The sequence below is a fragment of the Geotrypetes seraphini genome, chromosome 4, assembly GCF_902459505.1.
Source record: "Geotrypetes seraphini chromosome 4, aGeoSer1.1, whole genome shotgun sequence".
Lineage (NCBI taxonomy): Eukaryota > Metazoa > Chordata > Amphibia > Gymnophiona > Dermophiidae > Geotrypetes > Geotrypetes seraphini.
Window position 1 is genome coordinate 210,557,246 of NC_047087.1, and position 26,901 is coordinate 210,584,146.

General features: G+C 39.6%; 1 protein-coding gene across 3 annotated transcripts in view; it reads left to right on the plus strand.

Annotated features, from left to right (window-relative positions):
* Window positions 1-26,901, plus strand: part of LOC117360152 (hornerin-like) — a 155,327-nt gene that overhangs the window by 48,612 nt on the left and 79,814 nt on the right. For all 3 annotated transcript variants that reach the window (XM_033943886.1, XM_033943887.1, XM_033943888.1), the window contains exon 5: window positions 8,968-9,150. In XM_033943886.1, coding sequence (XP_033799777.1) covers window positions 8,968-9,150 — 183 coding nt within the window. The remainder of the gene's footprint in view (window positions 1-8,967; window positions 9,151-26,901) is intronic.

Here is a 26,901-nt window from a genome sequence, read left to right on the forward strand (position 1 = left end):
TTCCCTCCCTTCCTTCTCCAAAGTGGCAGCAGGTCAGCAGGAGGCATTGCTCAAAACAGGCTGTTTGCGGCCAGCCTCGGCAGGGCTTTTTCTCTGATGCATTAGAAGTGTTTGTTGTAAAGAAAATCAGAACTGATGGGTACGGAGGTAAGGGATGTGTGTAAATGTGGGTAATTTTAACTCCCGCTTGGCCTTCCCTTTGAGTGTTTTAGGGCAGCACAGGGTACTAAGGGTTGGTTACTTTGTTGAGTTTATGATGTTTCTGTGGTTCTGTTTTTTTCCAGGAGGTGGGTGAAGGTGGGCCACAACTGCAGGGAAGGCATGGGAAAATTCACAAGTGGCCATCATTAAAGGATATATAAGTAGAATAATTTGGTGAGGAAGGGGATACCATGCAGAGGAGCCCATAAATACATATGTTTGGCTAGTGTTAACCTGGCCCTGATTCCAATATAAGTGTGAGCAAAAGGATATTGAATGAACCACCCAAGGTCACAGAGTGAAAGGTGTTCTATTGAACCAGGTCAGTTCCCTAGATCAGCAGTTCTCTGTTCCAAGAACTAAGTAATAATTACATGGGACACACTTTAAATAATACATAAATGATTCAGCATTCAAAGTTATATTTACATTTCTTCACTGTTTCTAAATACTTTCTACAAGGAAAACAAAAGTTTTAAACTGCAAACTAATGCACACTGTTGTCTTCTGAGCTGAACTATCCTTTGGGGAAATGTTTGAATGCTGGTAGCATTGTAATTCTATAAAGGATTTTCCACTTGTAACATTGAATGATGGTGGTAATTCTATAAAGGATTTGTAAGCATGGATTATAAGTAAAAATTACCATAGGGATAACATGTGGAAAGAACATATTATGACAAGGGTAAAGTGTATGAGACTTGATATACTGCTTTTTCTGTGTGGGTACAGTCAAATTAGTTTACTTATTTTATACAGGTACTTATTTTGGACCTAGGGCAATGAAGTGTTATGTGACTTGCCCAGAGTCACAGTGAGAATTAAATTTACAACCTCAGAGTGCTGAGGAAGTTGATCTAACCAGTGGCGTAGCGAGGGAGGTTGGTGCCCTGGATAATGACACCTGGCATCATCGCACCATACGCCCCTCACTTTTCCCCATTACTTGGGCATCTCCCACCCAGCCCCACCTCTTGAAATGTTAGCCAAGATGAACAGCATCTCCCACCTGCTGCTCGCAGTGGCATCAGCTCCTTTCTGATGTCATGTCCTGGTCCCACAACAAGGAAGTGACCTTGGTGTAGGCATGTTTAGGAGTTGAGTTTGGGCACTGCATGGGCAGAGTTAAGATTTGAATACTTTGACCCAAGAATGCAGAAAGGGATGGATTTTATAAATGGTGTTGAAAAGCGGGTGCTGAAAAAAAAAAATTGCACTAAGCATCATTCTCTAGAGTATGAGCTCCGTATAAAATAGCACTATTTATAGGTTAAATTAAAAAGACGCATATAGGAGCATTTTCAAAACACAAAAATGTCCAAAAATCAGCACTTACATGTTTTTCTCTGGAAAATGTCTAAGTACCAATAATCAAAACAAGAGCTTAGATGTTTTGTGGGACATTCGCCCCTTAAAAACATCCAACTCAGAAAGGGACATCTTAGAGGCATGTTTTGGGTGGGATTTGGGTGGGCTGAAGCCCGGTTTAGATTTGGACACTGTGGTGATAATAACTGAACCTTTTGCAGGACATCCTAGATAGAACTTAGCTGTTCCAAGCTAGACTTGTTTTAGAAACGTCTAAATGCCAAAAAGGTAACCAAAGTGATCAGAAGACCACTGGAGTGAATAAGTAATGGCCCCTCTACACTTTCCCAGTGGTCACTAAGCCTTTCCTAGTCCCCCAAAACAAGAATAAAAAGTACATACCTATCTGTAGAACAACAGCATCTGGTATGGAAAAGCCTAGTGGAGCATCACTAATGTGACTAATGAGCCATAGAGAGGAGGTCACAAGCCCATAAGACAATCTAATCACTATATTTGTGGTGGGAAGTGTGAGACTAGAAACATCCAAGTTGACAAATTCCAAATCTAGACCATTTGGATATGGGAAGGGCCAGCAATATAATGGACTAGCAACGCAGACATGCCAAAGAGTAGTTGGGCACCTTCAAGATCACTGCTGCGAACTTCACATAAATTGTGCCAGATGTACCCCCTTATAATTTAGGGTGATCCCTCCAAAACTCCCCCCCAAACCTACTAGACCCATCTGTCTGAAAGGTGTTCTATTGACCAGGTCAGTTCCCTAGATTAGCAGTTCTCTGTTCCAAGAACTAAGTAATAATTACATGGGACACACTTTAAGTAATACATAATATCCCAAAAGCTCTTATGGCTGCAGGTGGCACTTATATGGCAGTATAGTAAGATTTTAGAGGGTTTTGGTGGACTCACATTTTCCACTTTTCACACTTATGGGCCTGGTCCTCCTCTCTATGGCTCATTAGCTCATTCACCAGGCTACTTAAGACACTTGTGTGATGCTCTGCTAACCTTTCCCATATCAGATGCTGCTGTTCTAAAAATAGGTGTGTACTATTTCATCTTTTTTTCTTTTTTTTTTTGGGGGGGGCAGCCACCAAAACCTACTATACTGCCACATAAGTGCCATCTGCAGCCATAATGGCTATTAGGATGGGATACAGGTAGGTATAGTTTTGGAGGGATCACCATAAAATATAAGGGGGTCATGGTTAGATATACATGTGGTACTCTTTATGTCAAGTTCACAGCAATGTCCTCTAAAGTGTCCCACTGCTCTGTTGGTATATTTGGGTAGCCAGTTCATTACAAAAATGACCTTCTCCTACATCCAAATGCAGACCATTTGGACATTTCCAACTGAGGCATTTTTAAAAAATAAAAATTGGGTATAACTTTGAATGTTTGGCGGTCTGGACGTTCTGACAGTCTGGAAATCCACGTTGACAAGTTTTGAAATATATATATATATTTGGACATCTAGCGGCTCACCAATCAAAAATGACTTCTTGGATATCTTTGAATTTGGAAGTTTTATGAGAAACATCCAAATTCGGACTTAGATGTCCTTTCAAAAATAGTCTTCATAGGCACATTTATGTCTCTAAAAAATAACAGGAGAAATCCTGCGGAATCATTGGTAAAATGAACCACATATGCATATACCATCTTGAGAGCAGGTATAATTCCAATCCTAGAATATATGTGATAAGACATAGTTCATAAAGTGTGAGTATAAATTGGAATTCCAATCACACTCCACTCAGACTTGCCTCTAGAATATGGCTATACCAAACTCACACATAAGGACATACCTTCTTGTCATGGGTAGGCTCAGGAGTAATCTAAGGAAATACTTTTTTTTTTTTTTTTTTTAATAAAATGGTGGTAGATACATGGAATAGTTTCCTGGTAGATGTGTTAGAGACTGAAGACAAAGACTGTTTCTGAATTCAAGAAAGCGTGGGACAGGCACGTGGGATTTCTTGGGGAGGAGGAGATAGTGGATGCTGCAGATGGGCTGACTGGATGGCCATTTGGCCTTTATCTTCATCATGTTTCTATGCAAGTATACTTGTACAGTCTCAAAAAACCCAATAAGAAAGAAAGTTTCAATGATACTGTAGAGTATACTGGGAGATCACAGAAGATTTAACATCCAACAAATTAATTTCAATATTAATATAAATTTGTGATAGGTCCTCAGTTTATACAACTCGATTGTCAGAGCAAGCCTATAATGTCGAGTTGAGAGCTGTATGAACCCAAACGGGTTATTAAAACATGGAAAAATTGCTTATAACTTTGAATGTTTGGCGGTCTGGACGTTCCAACAGTCTAGATATCCACATAGACATGTTTTGGGTGACTGGGTGATTTTTATAAGAATGTAAGTGGCTTTGAACTATAACTGAAGAGCATAAACTAAATCCAAATAATAATAATTATACATGTATATTGTCATATATATGCCTATAGTCTGGCTGCCCTGGGCAGGCCCACTCTTACTATCAGAAGCTAAGCAGGGATTTACCTGGATGTGAGACCACCTGGGAATACCAGGTGCTGTAGACTGAGGGGGTTAAGTTAATATGTGATTGTACTGTAGTTGAAAGTGTTTCCATTTATGCTGTACTTAACTATTGTGAATGTTTTATGTTGTTAACCGCTTAGTTATAGGCGGTCTAGAAATTTTAGAAATAAATAAATAGTGGAGCCATACATTGCACAGGAGAAAGCAATGCAAACCACTCCTGTACTCTGCCATGAAACATCACAGGGTGGATTCCTCAGTGTGCATGTTGTCAGGGGTCAGTGGCCAACTCAGCAACATAATCCATCCATCCATATTGTCATATATACATGAAAATATATTTATAAAATTACCCTGCAGGTCAGGTTTGGTAAAGTGGCCTCTAATATTTAAAATGATTCAATCTCCAAAAATGGCAAGGTATAATTTATATATTAACACATATATCACATCATACCAAATGATGAAAATAAAAAAGTATGATAAATGATATCTACCTAACCTGTGAGGCAGAAAATTATTACAGAATTATCATAATTATACAGTCTATGTTAACCTCCTAATTGATTTTAAGGGCTCCACCAATGCACATGTAATGCTATTTTGGCACAGGGAGGAACACTACCTGTGTATATAAATGGCAAGTTCATACAGACCAGACCAAAGACTCACACAGCCACTCTTCTTCTCCCACACTGCTGTAGAAAGAGAGAACAATGTCTGCCAAGGGTGGTGGTCGTAGTAGCAGCCAGTGGAATCAGCAGACAACATACCAACAGGATCAAGACAACAACTCATGCCAAAATACAAGTCAAAGCTATGATCGTAAGTTGTATTTCATTATGATGCAGTGATTGTTAATTTTCTTTTTGACTTTGTAAAAGTATTAGAGTTCACTTAATCTACTAGAATAATATTCCACTTTTAAAGAAATTGTTACTAATTTAGGGTTAAGCCTATAAACGCAGTGAAAGGGTGGCACACTTCTATGTAGAGGACGTAGACTGAGTTGGCAAGGCCAGCTTCAGCTTCTATTTTTAGGAGGAAGGGGGATTCATCAAGCAGCATTAGGGTTTTAAGTAGCTCAATGTACCTTAAGGGAATTGACATGCATTAAACATTAAAGGCCACAGGTATTAAATGGACTTTAGAATTTAATGTGCAATAATTTCCTTAAAGCACATTAGAGGTGTGTTAAATCTAACATTGCTTAATCAATTACCCCATAGCCTATGGGAGAGAAACCATCCCTAAAACAGATAGCATGACTGTCTAGATTCAGGGTGCATTTACTCCACAAGAAATTGTGGTCTTTAACTTATGGCAAAGAATTGCATCTGTGAAGGCTTGCAAATGAAATGTTCAAGCAGACAACAGCAAAATCGCAGAGAATTTAATTTCTTCTAGTCTGTTCTGTATTGTCAGAAACATCAACAATTGGTAAAGGCAGTTCATGTAAATATTTTTTTGTGTAGACATGCTATGTGATCTTTTTACACTGAACATGTAATTAAACTCTGGAATTTGTTGTTGGAAACAGTGGTAAAAGCAGTTAGCTTAGCAGAGTATAAAAAATGTTTGCATAATTTCCTAAGACAAGTCTATAAGCATTTATTGAGATGATTAGGGAATTCCGCTGCTTATCCCTAGGATAAACAGCATAAAATCTGTTTTACTCCTTGTGATCTTCCCAGGCACTTGTGACCTGGGTTAGCCACACTTGCAAACAGTATGCTGAATTTGATGGACCTTCTATCTGTCCCAGTATGGCAACTCTTATGTTCAATTCAAGAACTCTGAAAACATTTTAACGCAAGGAAGAATGATTCTACTATTGACTCCTCAGCAGTGTGGCAGCACACTATTATTTGGAAGACCATAGCTTAATTTTAATCCTAGTTTTAGCTCCGTAAGACAGGCTAAAACTGGAATGCTAAAAGAAAGGGACACCAACCTGTCTCTCAAACCCTGAAACCTACTGTCCAGATTCAAAGAACATACACATCAGACTTTAGAGAAATATGACTAAGTATTATAGTAATACTAAGATTGTTAAATTTGTTCAAGAAAGAAATGCAATGAGGAGGGGAGTGGAAAATTCCAGGAAGTTCTGAATGCTCATGACGTTTTAAAGCATTAATTCATACTCTTCTATTCTTCATCATTAGAAACATCTTCAATTGGCCAGAGCAGTAACCATGGAAACCAGTTGGGCCAGAGCTCACAGAGCTCTCAGGTTTTAATTGACTCCTCTCAACAGATAAATCAAGGACATGGCCGTAAGTTTTAATTCATTGCTATAAATTTTCCATTGAAAATATGTCACAATTCTTGTGTGATTTTTAGAGATGTTTGTATTTATAAATCTATTCTTTTTCTTTTTTTTTAAGATTTCATTTCTATTTACAAAAATAATAGTTATATCGCTTAATCAGTGATTCTAGGAGGGAAGCATCAAATATTTAAAAAAGACAAAAATCAAACATAAATACTGCTGTCATTAGAATATAAAAAACAGCTCTGTCAGTTATATTCAAGGAACATCAAATCTTAAATGTAAGAAGGAGCCAGTGTTGCTTTAGAGCCAATGGTATAATTTATTTCACTTCAAATGTAACTTGATTGTCATGGCCTTGAGTTGGCCACATAACACACTGCTACATGGGAGGCCACAGCCCAGCTCCAATCCTAGTTCAGCTCTTCTAGATGAGATACTCACATTTCCTGAAAGGAAGGGAGATCCGTCTGTCACCCAAACACTGGGACTCACTGTCCATTTTCAGGGTACATGTACACCAGACTGCAAAGAGAATTATGATGTATGGTATTTGGCAAGGCATCACAGTTATGACTGGTTTGTTAAACTGGATTAAGTTAATAATGTTAGGTGTATGTTGGAGGGTGGGGGACGGAGGGTAAATCCCAGGAAATTCTGAATGAGTTCTGACACGGTAATCAAGAAATTTCGTGTTTTTGCACAAAAAATTTCATGTTAGCGCAAATACGGGTAAAAACGGCCACGCTATGAAATAGCACTTGTGCTATCTTCATAGCACGGTTTTGTGAATCGAGCCCTATATGTGCATGTTTTATTTGTTCATTTATTCAGTTATGGTAGTTCCAAAAACAGTTATTTTGCTCTGAAAAGCACAGGCGAACATTGCACTTCCTGCAAAGTGTGTTGGTATAGCCTTTTGCACAGTGTCGGCACCGTCCTCTATCGGCTTTGATGGGAAAATGTCCAATCATGTCCTTGCAAACTTCCTTTGGAGGGTGTGCATTTGACTTTTTGGCTGTCATGGCAGCTGAAGAACCTCCATCATCTGTAAACTGCCTCTTTTGGGAAGTCAAGGTGCCCCCTCTTGATGAAACTGGGCTTGCAGATGGTCGCCCTCGCTTTGACACTGACCCAGCCGTTCCGATCAGGATAAGAGAAGATGCCAACTGGGCCTGAAACATTCTCCTGTTTAGCATCTGTTTCTTTGGGATATCCAAAGCTTTGCAGTCCCTTTTGTACAGGAGCCAAGCATTGATCACAGCTAGGTTAATGGTGTGCCAGAAGATGTAAAGGTACCAGCGGTAGGACTTCAGTGGAAACTTGTATTTTGCTGCAAATGAGTCTAACAAATCCACTCCGCCCATGAATTTGTTATAGGCAGCCACGATATAAGGCCTCTCAACTTCAACAAATCTTTTGGCAGTTTTGTCCCAGCGTTGAATCTTCTCCACTGGTTGTGGGCCAGCAAAGGAAGACACAAGTGTAACCTGTCTGTTGTCAAACCATTTCACAGCACAAATGTTGTGATTTGACTCCACTCTGACATCAAAGCTTCCTCTTCCCTTTTTCTTCAAGCTTTTCTCATCCTCAAGATTACAGTTTGGAAGGCGCACTTGTCTGGCTGTTCCTGTGTAATGAATTCCACAATCCAGCAGCCTAACTATCAATGGGATGCTGGTGAAAAAGTTGTCTGCATAGATCTTGTAGTTGTGACTATGTGGAAGTGTGGAAGCAAGTTTCATCACAACATCCCCTGATAGTCCAAGTTCAGATCTTGCCCGTATTCCATTCACACTGCCTTGGTACACATCAAAATCACAAAGTATACCAGAGATTCCAGTCCTTGCCCACAGCTTGAACCCCCATGGGTTTGGCTTGCCACGCATGTACTGTTTGATGCTGCTGAATTTCCCCCTGAAAGGGATCATCATTTCATCAACAGAGTTATGTTCTTCAGGGACCACTTTTAGGCATTTCTCTCTGAAAGCATCAAGCCATGGTCTGAGTTTCCAGAGTTTGTCACTTTTTTGTTCCATCTCAGACACGGTTAGATTGTTCACAAAATGTAATGATGTCAACAGAGACTGGAATCTGTTTCGTGACATTACATCAGCGACAGGACTGTATCTTGTGTCTGCTTCCCAGTACATACGGACTCCAGGCATTTGGACAAGACCCATCTTCAGATACATGCCAATCATTTGCTCTATTTCCTTTGTGTTTGTGTTTATAGATGATCCTTTCTTCTGAAAACTGTACTGATTTGTGTTATCTGCCAGAGCGTTGATCATATCTTCTGTCACAAACTTCTGAAAGTACTCCAGTGGTGTGCAGAGGGAATGGACATCATTACTCCAAAGCAGGCAACAGGGTTGTATGACTTCATGGCCAGATAAACAGACCTATTTACACATTCAACCATCCAATGGTGTTGCAGAACTGAACAATAGGTTCTATTAGTAATGTACATGAAGTTTTAAAAAGAAAAAAAATGGGGGAGGGTTTATTTTGTAGCCTTAAATGTGATGTTGTAATATTACAATACTGGGTCTCTGGGTGTTAAAGCAGAACATATGAAATCTTTACAAGATCATACTTCTAATTGTCTTCTATTCTGCATCTTTAGAAATATCTTCAACTGGCCAGAACAGTGGCAGTGGAAACCAGTGGGGCCAGAGCTCCCAGAGCTCTCAGGTTGCAATTGATTCCTCTCAACAGAGCAGTGGCTGTGGAAACCAGTGGGGCCAGAGCTCCCAGAGCTCTCAGGTTGCAATTGATTCCTCTCAACAGAACTATCAAACCTCTAGTCGTAAGTTTTAATTCATTGCATAATTTTTCCATAGAAACAATTATTGTATGATTTTTAGAGATATTTGCATTCATAGAATTACTCATTTCTTCTCTTTAGAGACGATTGCTTTCATGAACAGTGAAAATGTTATAATGCAAGGAATTGATAGCATAATTTATTTTCACTTAAGATGAAGGGTTGATTCTTTATTTCTAGAGAAATATGTCATGACCTACATATTTACCCACACTGCTTTTATATGGGAAGTTATGATTCAGTTTTTAATCCTAGTTTCAGTTTCTCTGGATAACCATGACATAGGATGCTGCAAAGACAAGGTTTCACTTAAACCAGTAGTTCCCAACCCTGTCCTGAAGGACCACCAGCCAGTCAGGTTTTGAGGATGGCCCTAATGAATATGCATGAAAGAGATTTGCATGTAATGAAGATGATAAGAGTGCAGATCTTCCCCATGCATATTAGGTAGGGCTATCCCGAAAACCCGACTGGCTAGTGGTCCTCCAGGACAGGGTTGGGGACCATTGATTCAAACAATGAAACTTAAAGCCTAGTTCTACGAAGCCTTTCTGACCTAAACACAAAGTTGGGTGCACAAGTTATAGAATTTATTCCCCTTCCCACCTCTCCTCGTCTAACAACTCCAACGCTCATAGAAATTTTATGGGCCATTGGAGCTGTTACCGCCATGGCCGGTGCTTAAAACCACACTATGGGTTTGTAAAAGGGAAGGTTAATTGCATAACAAGGTGTCAATTTGCATTAATGATCAATTATTGGCTATAATTGGATTCAATTGGCATTAATTGGTTATAAGAAATTAGGCCTATAACGTCATCTAATTTATTTTATATAAATTGTGTGTATAAATTCCAGCGCATGCAACTGCAAGCGAGAAGGACCTGAAAAGGGTATGAGTGGGTTTGGGGTGTGTATATTGCTTTACATGCGGGTTATAGAATACCAGCAGATACTGCTTACAGTTTTGTGCAAGCTTTTACACCATCCATTTAACTGGCGTAATTGCTAGGCCTAATTTAGGCTAGTAAATGTAGACTTACAATAAATAGCTTTCTATTATGGAAGTAGTGCATTCTCAGCACTCAGGCCCAAATTCTGAAGTTAGCTACCTATTTTGGAGGCGCCCAATTAGATAGGCGCCTATCTAAATTGAGTAACAAGCTCAATTAAGCTTTCTAATAAGCACTGATTGAAACATAGGGGCCTATCAAAAAAGTGCAATTCTGTAACAAGGCGCCTCTAAAATGTAGGCGGCCTTCAAAAATATAGGCGCTAGGCATGTGAGGCATGGGTGTGGCTACATGTTAGGCATCTTGTTGCAGAACTACTGCTCTTAAGCGTGCTTAAGCGCTCAGCTAGGCGCCTAACTTTTAGTTGTGCCTGGAGCTGGCCTATTTCTTGGGTGCCTCCAAAATAGGTTCCGCTCAGTGTGATTCATTAAACAGCACCCAATTTTACTTGAGTTGCGTTGAATGGTGCCTAATTAGGCACGTAAATTTTGAACGCTTCTTATAGAATTTGCCCTTCAATATTCTGGAGCCTAACTTTAGGTGACGCTTAGAGAATTACACTCAAAACGGTCCAGAATCGGTACATGCACATCAGACTGCAGAGAGAATTATGATTTGTGGCTTCTGACAAAGCATTGCAGTTATGGTGGCTTTATTAAACTGGATCAAAATTAAAATGGAAGCAGGGATTTGGCAAATGAATGTTCATCACATTTTTAAGAAGAAAATGTCAAACCTTTACAGAATCATACTTCTAATTATCTTCTATTTTACATAATTAGAAATATCATCAACTGGCCAGAGCACAGGCTGTGGAAACCAAGGAAGTCATAGTTCACAGATTCAACACTGTGATCGTAAGTTTTAATTCATTATGTTTTCTTTAAAAAAATGTATGAAACTTTTGAATAATCTTTAATGCAAAAAATTGACACTATAATTTCACTAAAGATGAAAAGTTTTGAATTTATTTTTAGTGATACATGTCAAGATCGGGGCTCACCCCAATTTAACCAGTGGCATGGTGGCACAGTACTACAGGGTTTACAATAATTCCGTTTTTAAACCATATTTCAGATCCTTTTAGATTAGAATTCTGAAATGACATGGAAAATATTAACTGGGAATCATGGCATTTTGGATCCCTATTTCTAAGGCTGTGGAAGTGATTCCCACACAGCAAATGCATCGCAGCCCTTTCAATTCTTATGGGCTGCGTCACATTTGCCATAGTACTATGTGACAGCATGAAAGGGATTTTGCCTATTTCTCTGCATTAAACTGCACACAAATGAAGTTTTATTAATTTTTCTGTCAGGGATTCATTGGCCAGCTAGCATATTTAACTTCCCATGTGTTAACTGCCCAATGCACAGTTAACACAGGAGCACTTAGCACCTCCTAAATAGCAACCAGTAAAGTGCTCTCACATTAACTTTTGCCAGGTACTGCATACGAGGGGCCGCTGAAAAGTTCTCAGCCCAACCAACAAAGTTGGGACAGTCTCCACTGCGGGCTATGCACTTAGGGCCTCTTCTATTAAACTGCGCTAGCAATTTCTAGCGTGGAGGGCCGCACTGAATGGCCCGTGCTGCTCCTGATGCTCATAGAGTTCCTGTGAGCATCGGGAACAATGCGGGCAATTCAGTGCGGTTCTCTGCGCTAAAAACTGCTAGTGCAGTTTAATAGAAGAGGGGGTTAGTCCAGTGATTTTCCACCTTTGTTGTTCAGTATTTTTCTGACGGAATGAAAAAAGTGGAAAATCACTGGTCTAAGTATATAGACCTCGAATGATTCTGCCCCAGATTTATTGGTTGGACTGAAAACTTTTCAACGGCCCCTCATATTAATTGCTAATTGAATGCACACATGGCTTAGTAGAAGGGCACCACTGTGTATTTTTCGTGTTATTAGTAGTGTGATCTCTTCCAAAAGAATCAAATCTAATTCTGTTCTATTCTGTATTATTAGAATCCTTCACTACTGGCCAGGGAGGTGCTTCTGGCAACCAGTGGAATCAGAGCTCACAGAGTTCTCAGATTGCAGTTGACCAATCATTGGAACAGATAGCTCAAGTCTCTGGTCGTAAGTTTTAATTCATTACAATAACATTTGTTAGAATCCTTTTGTCAAAATAACTGCTTTCTATCTTTAAAATAACTGCCTTTCAGAACAGTTTAAATTTCAAGGGGTGTAGGGCCCTACATTTTTCCTGTATTTAATTTCCCATGCTATTTGTGGGAAATTTGATTTAGTTTTTGGTTTCATCTCGTTTTGTTTTGGTATTGTTTTTTTGTCTTCATTTTAGAGACAATGTCTGGAACAGTGTGCACTCTTTTACAAAGAGCGTGTACTGATCATAAAAGAATACACTCTCTTTGTGAAAACTATGCACTCTTGGCACATTGATTCTGATCCTGGAAAAAATCGGATTTTTCCCTCTCATTTCAGGACTTACATTACTTGAAACAACATGGGTAATGCTGTTGACATTCCAGCATTCTTATAAAATATTTTGATTACAAAATGTTGATTCTTTTACTGACACAGTGAATAAGTTCATTTGTGTCAAACCACAGGATCCTCTATTTGCAGTAAAATCTTCATATATTATAACCACATGATCATCTAGGTTGGTTCAACATGAGAAATGGAAAAATGCCAAACTAAAAAGCCCTTTCAATAAGGTCCCCTTTTATAAAGCTGTGGTACCAATACTGCTGTGGTAAATGCATTGAAACCCATAGGAACTAAATGCGCTTTGGTGCATTTACTGCAGAAGCACTACTACTGTGCCTTCGTAAAAGGAACAATAAGTGTATCCTCCTGAATGACTTTTCCATAGGCTAAGCCTACTTATAGTTCCTTATTCCTAGGATAAGTAGCATAAAATCTGTTTTACTACTTGGGATCTAGCTAGGTACTTGGGACCTGTGTTGGCCACTGTTGGACAGAGGATACTGAGCTTGATGGACCTTCGTTCTGTTCCAGTATGGCAATTCTTATGATCTTTTGTTGTAAATTTGCGGATCAATATTCAAAACAATTTTACCATCTAGAAACAGCCGCTTTCTGCTCAAGCCACTTACTCTAGGCTATCTGTGACTTTTCAGTGGCAAATAAGTAGTTATCTCTGACAATTATCAGTTGATGCCTAAGTAAAAGCCGTCTCTTAGGGAATAATTCTATAAGGGGCACCTAAAGTTAGGCATCTACCTTAGTAAATAAAAAAGAAAAATGTACTAAAACATGCTAAAATGTACAGAAGTATCAGACAGAATCTGCATCAATACCAGTCATGGAAACAGCCATGCTCTGAGCTTATAACAGAAATACAGTCAGCAGGGCTTTTGTATAACTGTATCTGGCAAGCTGTTCTACTGTATACTATCAGTTATGGAAGGAAGTTAAAATAGGGCAACATCTCCTGGTAATGAGAATCAATTGCTATGTTACATTGAAGCTGAGAAGATGAAAATATCCCAAAAGCACTCTTCTTACTCTCTTGCACGTTAGAATCAAGCTCGGTTTCCCAAGGTGGCTATGATGGAGGACAGTGTGGTCAGACATCACAGTACTCACAGAGTGGAGCCCAAGGTAATGATCTGAAGGTTTATTTCATAATACTAGAATACTAGAATTGTTTTAGAAACAGGATAAAGTTGCAAAAGTTCTTCAGGTTGATTTAAATCTGAAATATCCTCAATATTTTTAATATGAAGATGGCATTTTTCATGATTTATCAGCACCTTTAGTAAATTGGCTCCTTATTCCTAGGATAAGTAGCATACTTGGGACCTTTACTACTTGGGATCTAGCTTGGTACTTGGGACCTGGGTTGGCCACTGTTGGACAGAGGATACCGAGCTGCTTTTCTGTGCATTATCTCATATAAAAGTTTTGCTCTACATTTTCCAGATTTAGATTTAATTTCCACACAGAGAAATAAAATAAATATTTTCTTATAAGTATACAAAGACAGCCAATAAATGCCCCCCTCCCTTTTTTTTTATAAAACCGTAGCACATTTTTTAGTGCTGGCCCCAGCGGTAACAGCTCCAAAGCTCATAGGAATTCTATGAGTGCTGGAGCTGTTACTGCCGCAGCCAGCACTAATAAACGCACTATGATTTTGTAAAAGGGGGGGTGGGGGAGAGTTGAAGCATGTCAACTTAGAATGTTGAATGTGCTAACTGAGTATTGTATACAGTTCAGAGGAAATCTTTATCTCTATCAATGGAAAATTGCATAATGGATCTCTTAGGGAGAAGAGGAGAGAGTGAATGCTGTGAATGGGCAGACTGAATGGGCCATTTGGTCTTTATCTGTCGTCATGTGTCTATGTTTCTATCCTTACATAGGGAATGAAGTATTAGAAAGTATGCAGGGAGCCTGAGAAAGTTGATAGGGTATACTTCATCTAATCTCACCAGATGCTACTTAGTGCATATGTTTTATTGTCATATCTATATTGTAATTTATGTAAATTATGTCATCTCTGTCCTGTCTCTATTATTATGGATATACTTTCTTACCTGTTCTGGTTTCCTTTGGGAGGACAGACTAAAAAACTGAATAAATAAATAAATTTTGTGGTTCTCATTCTAGGTGGATATCAAAACAAAAACCAGCAGAACCAATTCATTGGTGGACCAAAGAAGTGAAAAAGCAAGACTGAAACTCAACTTTCCACAAATAAGAACCATGCCTTGTAACCTCAAAATTTAAATTGGCGATCATTCAGATTTTAAAAAGCTTTATCTTATAACATTAATTTGAAACTTTTGTCATCTCATAACATTAATTTGAAACATTGCCATCATAATTTGCATTGATTTAATAAAAGCAATCTTATTAAGCATATCATATTTGTCTACTGATTGTTTAATACAAAATATGGACCAACAGTGGATCTAAGGAGGTTAGTTGTTTCTTACAGATATTATTCCTAGGGAACATAGAAGCAGTTCTATCCAAAGAAGCTGTGTAGGTTGAAATCTTCCATAACACAAAGAACTATTACTCCTCTGATCCTTCTTGTAGGACTAGAACCAGGTCTCTACAGAAGAGAACTTTAATGGGATTAAATAGCACATATAAAAAATATCTTCAATTTAAGAATATATAGGAACATAAGAACATAAGCAGTGCCTCTGCTGGGTCAGACCAGTGGTCCATCGTGCCCAGCAGTCTGCTCACACGGCAGCCCATCAGGTCCAAGACCAGCGCCCTGAGACTAGCACCATTTAAGCTCTGAAATGTTGGGTGCTGGTAAAGAAAGGTAGTATATAAAGCAATTCACAATTACACCAGGATTCAGCTTGCATAATTTCCAGCGATCAACTTTAGGCACGAGAATCGAGTCTTATTCTATAAAGCTCACTCATCTCAGAAAACCTCTTATAGAAGAATGCTGAGTACATATTTTTTTCTGTGCTGAGTTTTGAGCATCTTTTATAGAATTCCTATTTGTGAACAGTTTACATTCCAGAACAAGATTCAATAAACTCCTTCCACTCGATTGCACTTGGACTGTGGCAAAAAGTGGACTGTTACTATTGTACTTTGTCACTTTTGATAATTTACTCTGCAATAAAATATATCATTACCAATTCATACTGTAGACTGTAAAGCACCATTTCATTTGTATCTAGGAAGTGGGATTAGTCACTGGAATGGTTATCCTTTTCATAAAATGTTATTTTACCTGTAACATAACAGCAAAACAGAAATTGTTGGCATTTAAGGACAATATACTTTGACTGCTAACTTCTATAATCCATTGCTCACTCTTAGACATCTTGGCCCGGACTATGTATAGGATCCGGTTGGCTGGCCAGCAAAAACATTTTAGAGGGGGGACTGGGGGTTGGGGTGGGGTTAGAGGAGTCCAGGTAGAGGAGGGGGCTCCAGTTGGGGGATGATGGGGGTCAAATGGTGGGCTTGACTATCTGGTAGGGAGGTGGGGTATCCAGCCGGTGATCTATGGAGGGCGTAGATGGTGCCAAGCAGGAGTCACTGGGCATCCCTCATTATTAGGGGGTGCTGGACAGGAGGAACTGGGCATCCCTACACCTGCAATTGTTAGGGGGGTGCTGGGCAGAAGTGACTGGGCATCCCTCCTGCCATGATAATTCAGGGGTGGCCATGGCTGAGGCCGCTAAATTTATCATGGCAGTGATAAGCTCAGTGGCCGCATCAACTTACAATGTAGGTCAGAATTTTGCTGGCCTAAATTGTACGCATCTCCTGCTGGGCTAGGGAAATGCAAATGGCCGCCTAGGTCCGCCTAAGGCTATTTCCTGGCCAAACCACACCACACCTAGCCTTAGGCAAGCTTAAGTGGGCTAGAGCATCTCCCTAGGCTCCCGGAGGCACCTCCAATATAGGCAGCCTGCCTTGGGAGTTTTTGTTTTGTTTTGTTTTTTTAGGAAAAGTGCATCCCGATTGGCTGGTTAAGCAGCAGTTGGCCACCTACAATCAGGACTCCATTTATAGAATCCGGGCCCTTACGTATTTGTCTAATGCTGTTTTGAATTTTGTTATCATCCTAGTCTCTACTACTTCTACTGGGAGAATGTTCCATTACCTTCATGCAAATAAATACTTCATAACATTATTACTAGTCTAATCCTTTTACCCATATCCTTTGAAGCTTTGTTCTAGAGATTCATTTCCAAAAAAAGAGGTGTATCTTTTGTGACTTGGGTAGAATAAGACTTTTTAGTTAATCTGGAAAATTTATGTGGCCCATGCTGTAAAACTCCAGGGACTTGAGGCTCCTTAGATAAAGGGACAAGTGTGTCAATCTTAGGTCATCTCTAACTTGCAGCTCAAATTCAGTTCTCCTGTACTTTCTAAAGGCCTTAAAAAGTTGAGTAAAAAAATCCAGAAAATGAGATTTTCATGAATATACTCTGCCGCTATGCATTGGAGTCAACTTTTAAAAATGATTGGGGGTATTTGACTCAACATAAATGACCAAGTCTATATATAGAAAATTAAAGCATGGTCGGTTGTGAACTCAATTGACCAGGCTGTCCTTAAATGAAATGTATAGCAGGTGCAATGGAAATAAAACCCAGATGTCTCAATCCATCCTACTTTTCCTGGAACCATATGATAAACCTACCTTCAGCCCTTCCTTGATCCTTTTCCTCTCCCAGTATCTCTCAGTCTTTTTTTTTTTTTTTTCCTTAACTGCTATAGTTATTATTTTGGCAACATAAGTCAAATTGTCATGCCAATAAAGTTATCTGAAACTGTCTGTTCCTTTTGTCAGTGTCAATCTGCTATGCTTGCCTTCGCCATTGGCAGCTGCTAGGCTACAGCAATTCTCTCTTCTGTCTAGGCTTCAGAAAAAAAATGGGAGCAGTAACTAAGATACAGAAACCCTCCCTGTAGCTGTGCAACATGGAGCTTGCTGCCTCAGATCTACACACTTACAGGGAAAAATATTGGGGGTGTTCAGGCACCCAAAGAGCTGGCATCTATGTCACTAAGTACATTTCACTGTTTACGTTTATTTTAAAAAATTAATTTATCGCATTATGTTACAGTAGATCAAAGCAGTTCACTGACAAATCTGAATGTATCGGACATTTTAGAAATATCTTTGGAGAAGGTTGACACTTGTGCTACTTAGTTATTCCCTTTTGTCTTTGAAATTGATAAGATTTTGATCCTTAAATAATGGTTCAAGCAATATTTAAATTTGTTTTTGAGCCATAGAATTTGATGTTTCCCTTACATGAATAGGGATACAGAGGAAAGAGATAAGTTCTTCCTTGACCTATATGAGTGTGTTTTGCAAGTATGCACCATTCCAATCATGCACCACCCTCTCTGTGAAAAGAATATGTGTTTCAACCATCATTTATAGTGTTACTGTGTTAATATATATAGGTAAACAGACTCCAATTTGGGGGAGATCCTAAAATATTAAAGGGATAAATATAGAAGGAAAATTAGAAGGAAAAGCCTAGTTGTATATACCTTTAGTACACCTGCATATATAAGATGAAGCAGTCCTTCTTGCAATAAAACAATAGGTCAGTATTCATCTAGAAGGATATATTGTTTCAATGATATGAAATGAAACAAAAAGTGTCAAAAAAGTATGGAATAACTTGTAAGTTTCATGGCTCTACTTGGTTAGGCTGAGAACCTTTCAGTGGCCCCTTATAGAAAGCATGTTGAAAATAAAAGGTCTTTAAGAACGATTTAAATTTGGAGAAGGATTCCTCATTTTGAATATTAAAAGATTGTTCCAAAATTTGGGTACTATAAAAAAAAAAAAAAGAAAGAAAGCAGACTGATGAGTAGATTCATAGTAATCAGTCAAGGGTTATGGAGGACTAGTTGGTTGGCATCAAGTGAGCGAAGGTTACGCAATGGCTTATGATGAATAGTAAGGGATGAGAGATATGGGGGATCTGCATAAGAATTTAAAGATGATGCAATATTTAAAATGGATCCTGTGTAACTAAAAAAGTAATGAATAACCATGATTCTACCTCTTGACTTTAAATAAGAAGTGAGCAGCACAATTTTGGAGTGTTTGCAGTTGCTTAATTTAGATTAGATGAAGATCAGCATACTTCATAATACAGTAATCTAATCAGGTGGTGAGAATGTGTGCAATGAGTCATGGTCTAAAGCAGGACAAATAGTGTGGAAAAGACAAAGGGCTCCTTTTACTAAGCTGCGGTAGCGTTATTAGCGCGCGCTGCAGATTAGCACACGCACTCCCCGCACTATGTGAAGTGCACCCAGCTTTATGGAGGCTAAAACCACTAGCACAGTTTAGTAAAAGGAGTCCAAAGTGTTAAGAATCCTCAACAAGTTACCTCAGAAATTTAGTGAAAGACAAGTGTGAATCCAGCCAAACTCCTAAATAGTGGGGAAAAAATGCATAGGTTGAACAGGAAGGCCAAAGAGGATTGGGGAGATGGTAGGTATGGGTAAGGACAGTGAGATCCAGCAGGTTGCTGGGTTTTTTTTTCCTGCTACAAAGCAGTCTTGAAAGGGTTGTAAGACAGTGTTAAACAGGACCACAGGGAACACTAGTAAAATGTAGTCTATATAGATGTAGAATTTGATACTGAATGATTGAATTAGTGTTGCCAACAGATTAATGAAGAGATTAAAAAGCAGTGGAGAAATGGAACCCTGTGGGAAACCACAGTTAAGACAATACGATAATGAGATTGAGTTTCCAAGTTTATTAATATCTTGATATACCATCTATCACAAAAGAATATCTAGACAGTTTATAATTTATAAAATAAATTTTAAAGCAAATATTAAAAAAAGGGGGAAAAGAAAACCCCATCACCGAAGTTTGAGTAGACTACAAAAATATGATTAAATAAGAAAGAAGAAAAACTGGTTTAGTAAAAAAGGGGGGAGGTTAATGTTTTACAAAGCAAAACAAAGAAAAATCCAATGGGTCTGCAGTTTAAGGCGAACTCCAAAAACAAGGAAAAGACTGCAGAATGGAATGTACAAGGTACAGAAATCTTTTATTTAAAAAAACATACAAAGCTGTAATCCTAAAAATGGCTCTCATGTACATGGAATTTGGACCAAACACGGTCTGTGTTTTGGAGAAACACTCCTTCCTCAGGGGTCCGGGATGTTCAATCACATGTACAGAGTAATGCGGAAAACAACATTGTAAATGAGATCATCAAAATTTTTGAATCAGAGGCTCGAAATTCTCCTGAGCTAAAGCATGGAGTGAATTCAATTCTATGAATATGCAAGTTGTGAGCAATGTTCAGGTGGAGATAGTGGATGTGTGTGCTAGATCACAGTTCTTCAACTGCCGGTCCGTGGACTGGTGCCGGTCCGCAGAAAATTTCTGCCGGTCCGCGCAGGGCCGGCGAGATCAAGTCGGCAGTTAAATTTCCTGCCAACTGCGGTTCCTCCCGACTGCGGTTCCTGCTGACTAATGTTCCTCCCAGCCTTAGGCGATCAAAATATGCTGCCGACGTTGGGGCCTTCCCTCTGTGAGTCTCGCCTGTTCGGAAACAGAAAGTTGAAACAAAATTGGCGGGACTCAGAGAGTGAAGGTCCTGACGTCGGCATCCTGTCTTGATCGCCGCCCCTGCCGAGTTGCTGAAGAGGGCCGCGGGGAAGTTAAGATTAGAATGGAGAGAGCTGCAGATTCAGGTGCAGGTGGAGGGAGATAGTCAGCATGTGCGAGCAAGATCCTTGGGAGCCTTCACAGTGGCTGTCTCCCCTTCCACCAGCTCTCCTACTTGCCAGGGCAGTGATTTACCGGCAACTTCCTGCAGGCAAGTTCTGAGAGCTGCTGGAAGGGGAGGAAGCCACTGTAGGAGGCTGGGAAGCTGCTGGATAAAGGGAGAGCTGTTACTGGACTTGGAGAGAGTTAGAAGGAGAGATGCTGCTGGGAGGGGAGTAGGGAAAGGGATGGGAAGAGAGCTAATGTTGGATAGAGGGAGAAGGGAAGGGAGAAGGAAAAAAAGGAAGGAGGGAAGGGAGAAAGAAAAAAAGGAAGGAAACAGCTGGCAGGGAGATTACAGGAGGGGAAGGGAGTCAGGGTGGAATGGAGAGATCAGATGAGGGAAAGGGGAGAGAGAGGAATGAGAAAGTAGAGAGACATTGATGCTGGAAAGGGGGTCAGCAGAGAAATGAGAAAGGGATAAAGATGCTAGATATGGTGTAGGAGAGATAAAAATGAAGAAGGCAGTGAAGCTGGAATGAATGATGTAAAAAGGAGAGAGGAGGAACAGGCTGGATGGACGGGGAAGAGGGGCATAGAAAGAAGTCAGATACATATGGAAGGGGGAGAGGGCAGACATTGGATGGAACGGGCAGATACTGGAAGGAAAAGAGTGAAAAGAAGATGAAAGCAGAAACCAGAGACAACAAAAGGTAGAAAAAAATAATTTTATTTCTATTTTGTCATTAGAATATATCAGATTTGAAATATATATCCTGCAAGAGACATAACTGGGGACTGCAGTATTCTGTTAGCATGATATTTCTATGTAGCATTCTATAATAACTTGGCTTGTTCAGTTTTCTTGATTGTAGAGGGGATATATGTGAAGGGGAGGGGAGATAGGGGTTTTGTTGGTCCGTGCTCTGTATATTTGTATTTATAAAATCACAATTGTTCCGAATATTGTTTCTTTTTATACTTTAATAAAATACGTTCAATATAAAATCATAATTGCGGCTTGTACAGATGGGATCAGATGGTTTGCGGGGTTTTTAAATTTTAGTCCTAGTAGTTTGCCAGTCCACAAAATAATTCTTTTATTTCTGCCGGTCCATGGGTGTAAAAAGGTTGAAGAACACTGTGCTAGATAACCAGGCTCAACCCATGATGCGTACATCTTCCAGCATTCTGGAATTTACAGCAGAGTGACTCAAGGGGAGTTCAATGGCAGTTGGCTGCTAAATAAGCATCACAGGGACACAGCAACACTATACCCTCTAGCCTCCCTACCATCCCCCCATCACTCCCTCCCTCAAACTCCCACCAAGCTCCCACTTCAGCAGGTGAACTACACCTCACTACCACTCCCCATCGCTCCCTCTCTCTCTCCCATAGGTGACAGTAAGTGTGGCTAGTGTCTATTGTGCTATTGTGCACCCTCAAAATGGTGAAGAGGAGAAATATAATAGGCAACACAGAAGTACCAGAGCCATCATCGAGCACACCTTTAGCTAGCTCAAGAACCACTTCAGATTTCATGACCTGAGAAGGTTGCTCAGATATTCATGGCCTGCAGTATTTTCCATAACCTTGCCCTCCAAAAAAGGCAGCCAGTTCCTGTGGGAAGTGGAGGAGGGGCGGCTACTTCACGGGGTGGGGGGTGTCCAGCAGGAGGGACAGAGCATCCCTCCTGCCAGCGATGTTTGCGGGGGTGGGGAGGTTCCAGCAAGAGGGATTGGGCATCCCTCCTTCCAGTGATGTGAGTGGGATAGTGGTGTCCTGCAGATGGGACTGGGCATCCATCCTGCCGGTAATCTTCATGGGGGGATAGGTTGCTATGGCCATGGCTGCTAAACGTATTTCGGCAAGGAGATCCCTCACCGTGACAAGCTCAGTGGCCACATCTGCTTGAAATGTAGGCCAGTTAAGAGGTGATGGGCTCAGGAGTAATGTAAGAAAATATTTCTTTAAAGAAAGGGTGGTAGATGCGTAGAATAGTCTCCTGTGGAAATTAAGACTGTATCTGAATTCAAGATAGCATGGGACAGGCATGTGGAATCTTTAAGGGAGAGGAGAAGATAGCGGATGTTGTGGATGGGCAGTCAGGATGAGCCATTTAGCCTTTATCTGCCGTTATGTTTCTATGTTCTATGATCTCATTAAAACCCTGTAGGATTTGCCAAGAGGGCCTGGGGAACCTATGGGAGCGGAGGAACTTGAAAACAGAGTCATCAGTGGTGCTTAGATTTGGGTGCAATTAAGGGTTTCTGGAAAAAGGAGACTATTGGGGTGGGGTTCTGACAAAATGGAAGCTTTGAAGGAGGGGGCGGGGTGTAAGAGTTATGTTTTGGGTGGGATTTGGGTGGGCTGTGGGCCGGGATAGACTTCAACATTTAGCAGATGGAACAGACGTTCTGAGCTAGACCTGTTTTAAAAGCGTCTGAGTGCTAAAAATGTACCCAAATTGACTAGATGACTACTGGAGCAATTAAACAATAACCCCCAAACACTTTCCCAGTGGTTACTAACCCATTCCCAGCTCCCCAAAACAAAAATAAAACAGTACATACATGTCTGTAGAAAAGCAGCATCTGGTATAGGAAAGTCTAGTAGAGCATCACACATGTGTCTTAAGTAGCCTGGTGAATGGGCTAATGAGTTATAGAGAGGAGGACCTAGGCTCATAAGAAAATCTAAACACTACATTTATGGTGAAAAGCATGAGACCACAGAAACATCAAGATGAAAAAGTCCAAATCTAGACCATTATAATGGAGTGGCCACAAAGACAAGGCAACAGAGCAGTGGAGTACCTTAGAAGGCACTGCTGTGAAAATATAAATGGTGCCAGATGTACCTCATTATAATTTATGGTTATTGCTCCAATACTCCCCCAAAGCCTATTAGACCCACCTGTCTACCACTCCAATAGCCCTTTAGGCTGCAGGTGGCACTTATATAGCAGTATAGTAAGATTTTGGTGGACTGGGCCTGGGTCCTCCTCTTTATGGTTCAATGGCCCATCCATCAGGCTGCTTAAGTGATCTGTGTGATGCTCTGCTAACTTTCCCCATATTCCCCATATTATTCTTATATTGGGAAGGGGGAGAGGACAGTCCATCAAAACCCACTAAAATCCTACTATACTGCCATATAAGTTCCACCTGAAGTCATAAGGGCTATTGGGATGGAATACAGGTGGGTATAGTATGTTTTGAGGAAATTTTGTAGGGATCACCATAAATTATAAGGGGGTAATGGTGAGATGTGCATGTCGTACTCTATATGTGAACTTCACAGCAGTGCCCTCCAAAGTGTCCCATTGCTCTGTTAGTAAGTTTGAGTAGCCAGTCCTTTACAAGGTTGGCCCATCCTACATCCAAAATGTAGACTATTTAGACGTTTCCAACTTGGGCATTTTTGTAAATCAAAAATCAGGTATAATTTTGGATGTTTTGAAGGACTGGACGATACAACAGCCTAGATAATAATAATATAATAATAATAATTTTATTTATATGCCACCATACCGGGGAGGTTCTAAGTGGCTCACAGCACATAAAACAATACATACAATTCCTTATAGAGTATCCTGTTAAATACAACAAGGAGATAATACAAAACATTTCAATAATGTGTCAGAGTAAAAAGCAGACCATGTAGATTAAAATGCAAAGATGTACAAGTAGACAATTTTTGAAAAAAAAAAAAAAAATTGGTGTCCAGCAGTCACCATTCAAAAATGGCTGCTTGGATGTTTCTAATTTTGGAAGTTTTGTAGGAAATGTTTAAAGTCAACTTAGACATCCTTTCAAAAATGGCCCTCATAGGCACCTTTATGTCTCCAAAAAGGAGAAATCCTGCAGAAATCATTAGTAAAATGAACTCACATATGCAAACACCATCTCGAGAGTAGGTATAATTATACATTCCTAAAATATATGTGATAGACGTAGTTACTAAAATATGAGTATAAATTGGAATTCCAATCACACTCCACTGAAACTTGGCTCTAGAATATGGCTATACCAAACTCACACACAAGTACATACCTTCTTGTCATGTGTGGGCTCAGGAGTAATCTAAGGAAATACTTTTTTTTTTTTTTTTACAGAAATGGTGGTAGATACATGGAATAGTCTCCCAGTAGATGTGTTGGAGACAGGAGACAAAGACTATTTCTGAATTCAAGAAAGCATGGGACAGGCACGTGGGATTTCTTGGGGAGGAGGAGATAGTGGATGTTGCAGATGGGCTGACTGGATGGCCATTTGGCCTTTATCTTCATCATGTTTCTATGCAAGCATACTTGTACAGACTCAAAAAACCCAATAAGAAAGAAAGTCTCAATGATGAAAAAATTCTTCCTATACTGTAGAGTATACTGGGAGATCACAGAAGATGTAACATCCAACAAATTAATTTCAATATTAATATAAATTTGTGATAAGTCCTCAGTTTATGCAACTCAATTGTCAGGGCAAGCCTCTAATGTCGAGTTGCGAGCCATATGAACCCAAACTGGTTATTAAAGCATGGAAAAATTGGTTATAACTTTGAATATTTGGCGGTATGGACATTCCGACAGTCTAGATATCCACGAAGACATGTTTTGGATGATTGGGTGATTTTTATAAGAATGTAAGTGGCCTTGAACTATAACTGAAGAGCATAAACTAAATCCAAATAATAATAATTATACATGTATATTGTCATATATATGCCTATAGTCTGGCTGCCCTGGGCAGGCCCACTCTTACTATCAGAAGCTAAGCAGGGTTGTACCTGGATGGGAGACCACCTGGGAATACCAGGTGTTGTAGACTGAGGGGGTTAAGTTAATATGTGATTGTACTGTAGTTGAAAGTGTTTCCATTGTGAATGTTTTATGTTGTTAACCGCTTAGTTATAGGCGGTCTAGAAATTTTAGAAATAAATAAATAGTGGAGCCATACATTACACAGGAGAAAGCAATGCAAACCACTCCTGTACTCTGCCATGAAACATCACAGGGTGGATTCCTCAGTGTTCATGTTGTCAGGGGTCAGTGGCCAACTCAGCAGCATAATCCATCCTTCCATATTGTCATATATACATGAAAATATCTTTATAAAATTACCCTGCAGGTCAGGTTTGGTAAAGTGGCCTCTAATATTTAAAATGATTCAATCTCCAAAAATGGCAAGGTATAATTTATATATTAACATATATATCACATCATACCAAATGATGAAAATAAAAAAGTATGATAAATGATATCTACCTAACCTGTGAGGCAGGAAATTATTACAGAATTATCATAATTATGCAGTCTATGTTAACCTCCTAATTGATTTTAAGGGCTCCACCAATGCACATGTAATGCTATTTTGGCACAGGGAGGAACACTACCTGTGTATATAAATGGCAAGTTCATTCAGACCAGACCAAAGACTCACACAGCCATTCTTCTTCTCCCACACTGCTGTAGAAAGAGAGAACAATGTCTGCCAAGGGTGGTGGTCGTAGTAGCAGCCAGTGGAATCAGCAGACAACATACCAACAGGATCAAGACAACAACTCATGCCAAAACACAAGTCAAAGCTATGATCGTAAGTTGTATTTCATTATGATGCAGTGATTGTTAATTTTCTTTTTGACTTTGTAAAAGTATTACAGTTCACTTAATCTACTAGAATAATATTCCACTTTTAAAGAAATTGCTACTAATTTAGGGTTAAGCCTATAAACCCAGTGAAAGGGTGGCACACTTATATGTAGAGGACGTAGACTGAGTTGGCAAGGCCAGCTTCAGCTTCTATTTTTAGGAGGAAGGGGGATTCATCAAGCAGCATTAGGGTTTTAATTAGCTCAATGTACCTTAAGGGAATTGACATGCATTAAACATTAAAGGCCACAGGTATTAAATGGACTTTAGAATTTAATGTGCAATAATTTCCTTAAAGCACATTAGAGGTGTGTTAAATCTAACATTGCTTAATCAATTACCCCATAGCCTATGGGAGAGAAACCATCCCTGAAACAGAGAGCATGACTGTCTAGATTCAGGGTGCATTTACTCCACAAGAAATTGTGGTCTTTAACTTATGACAAAGAATTGCATCTGTGAAGGCTTGCAAATGAAATGTTCAAGCAGACAACAGCAAAATCGCAGAGAATTTAATTTCTTCTATTCTGTTCTGTATTATCAGAAACATCAACAATTGGTAAAGGCAGTTCATGTAAATGTTTTTTGTGTAGACATGCTATGTGATCTTTTTACACTGAACATGTAATTAAACTCTGGAATTTGTTGCTGGAAACAGTGGTAAAAGCAGTTAGCTTAGCAGAGTATAAAAAATGTTTGCATAATTTCCTAACACAAGTCTATAAGCCTTTATTGAGATGATTAGGGAATTCCGCTGCTTATCCCTAGGATAAACAGCATAAAATCTGTTTTACTCCTTGTGATCTTCCCAGGCACTTGTGACCTGGGTTAGCCACACTTGCAAACAGTATGCTGAATTTGATGGACCTTCTATCTGTCCC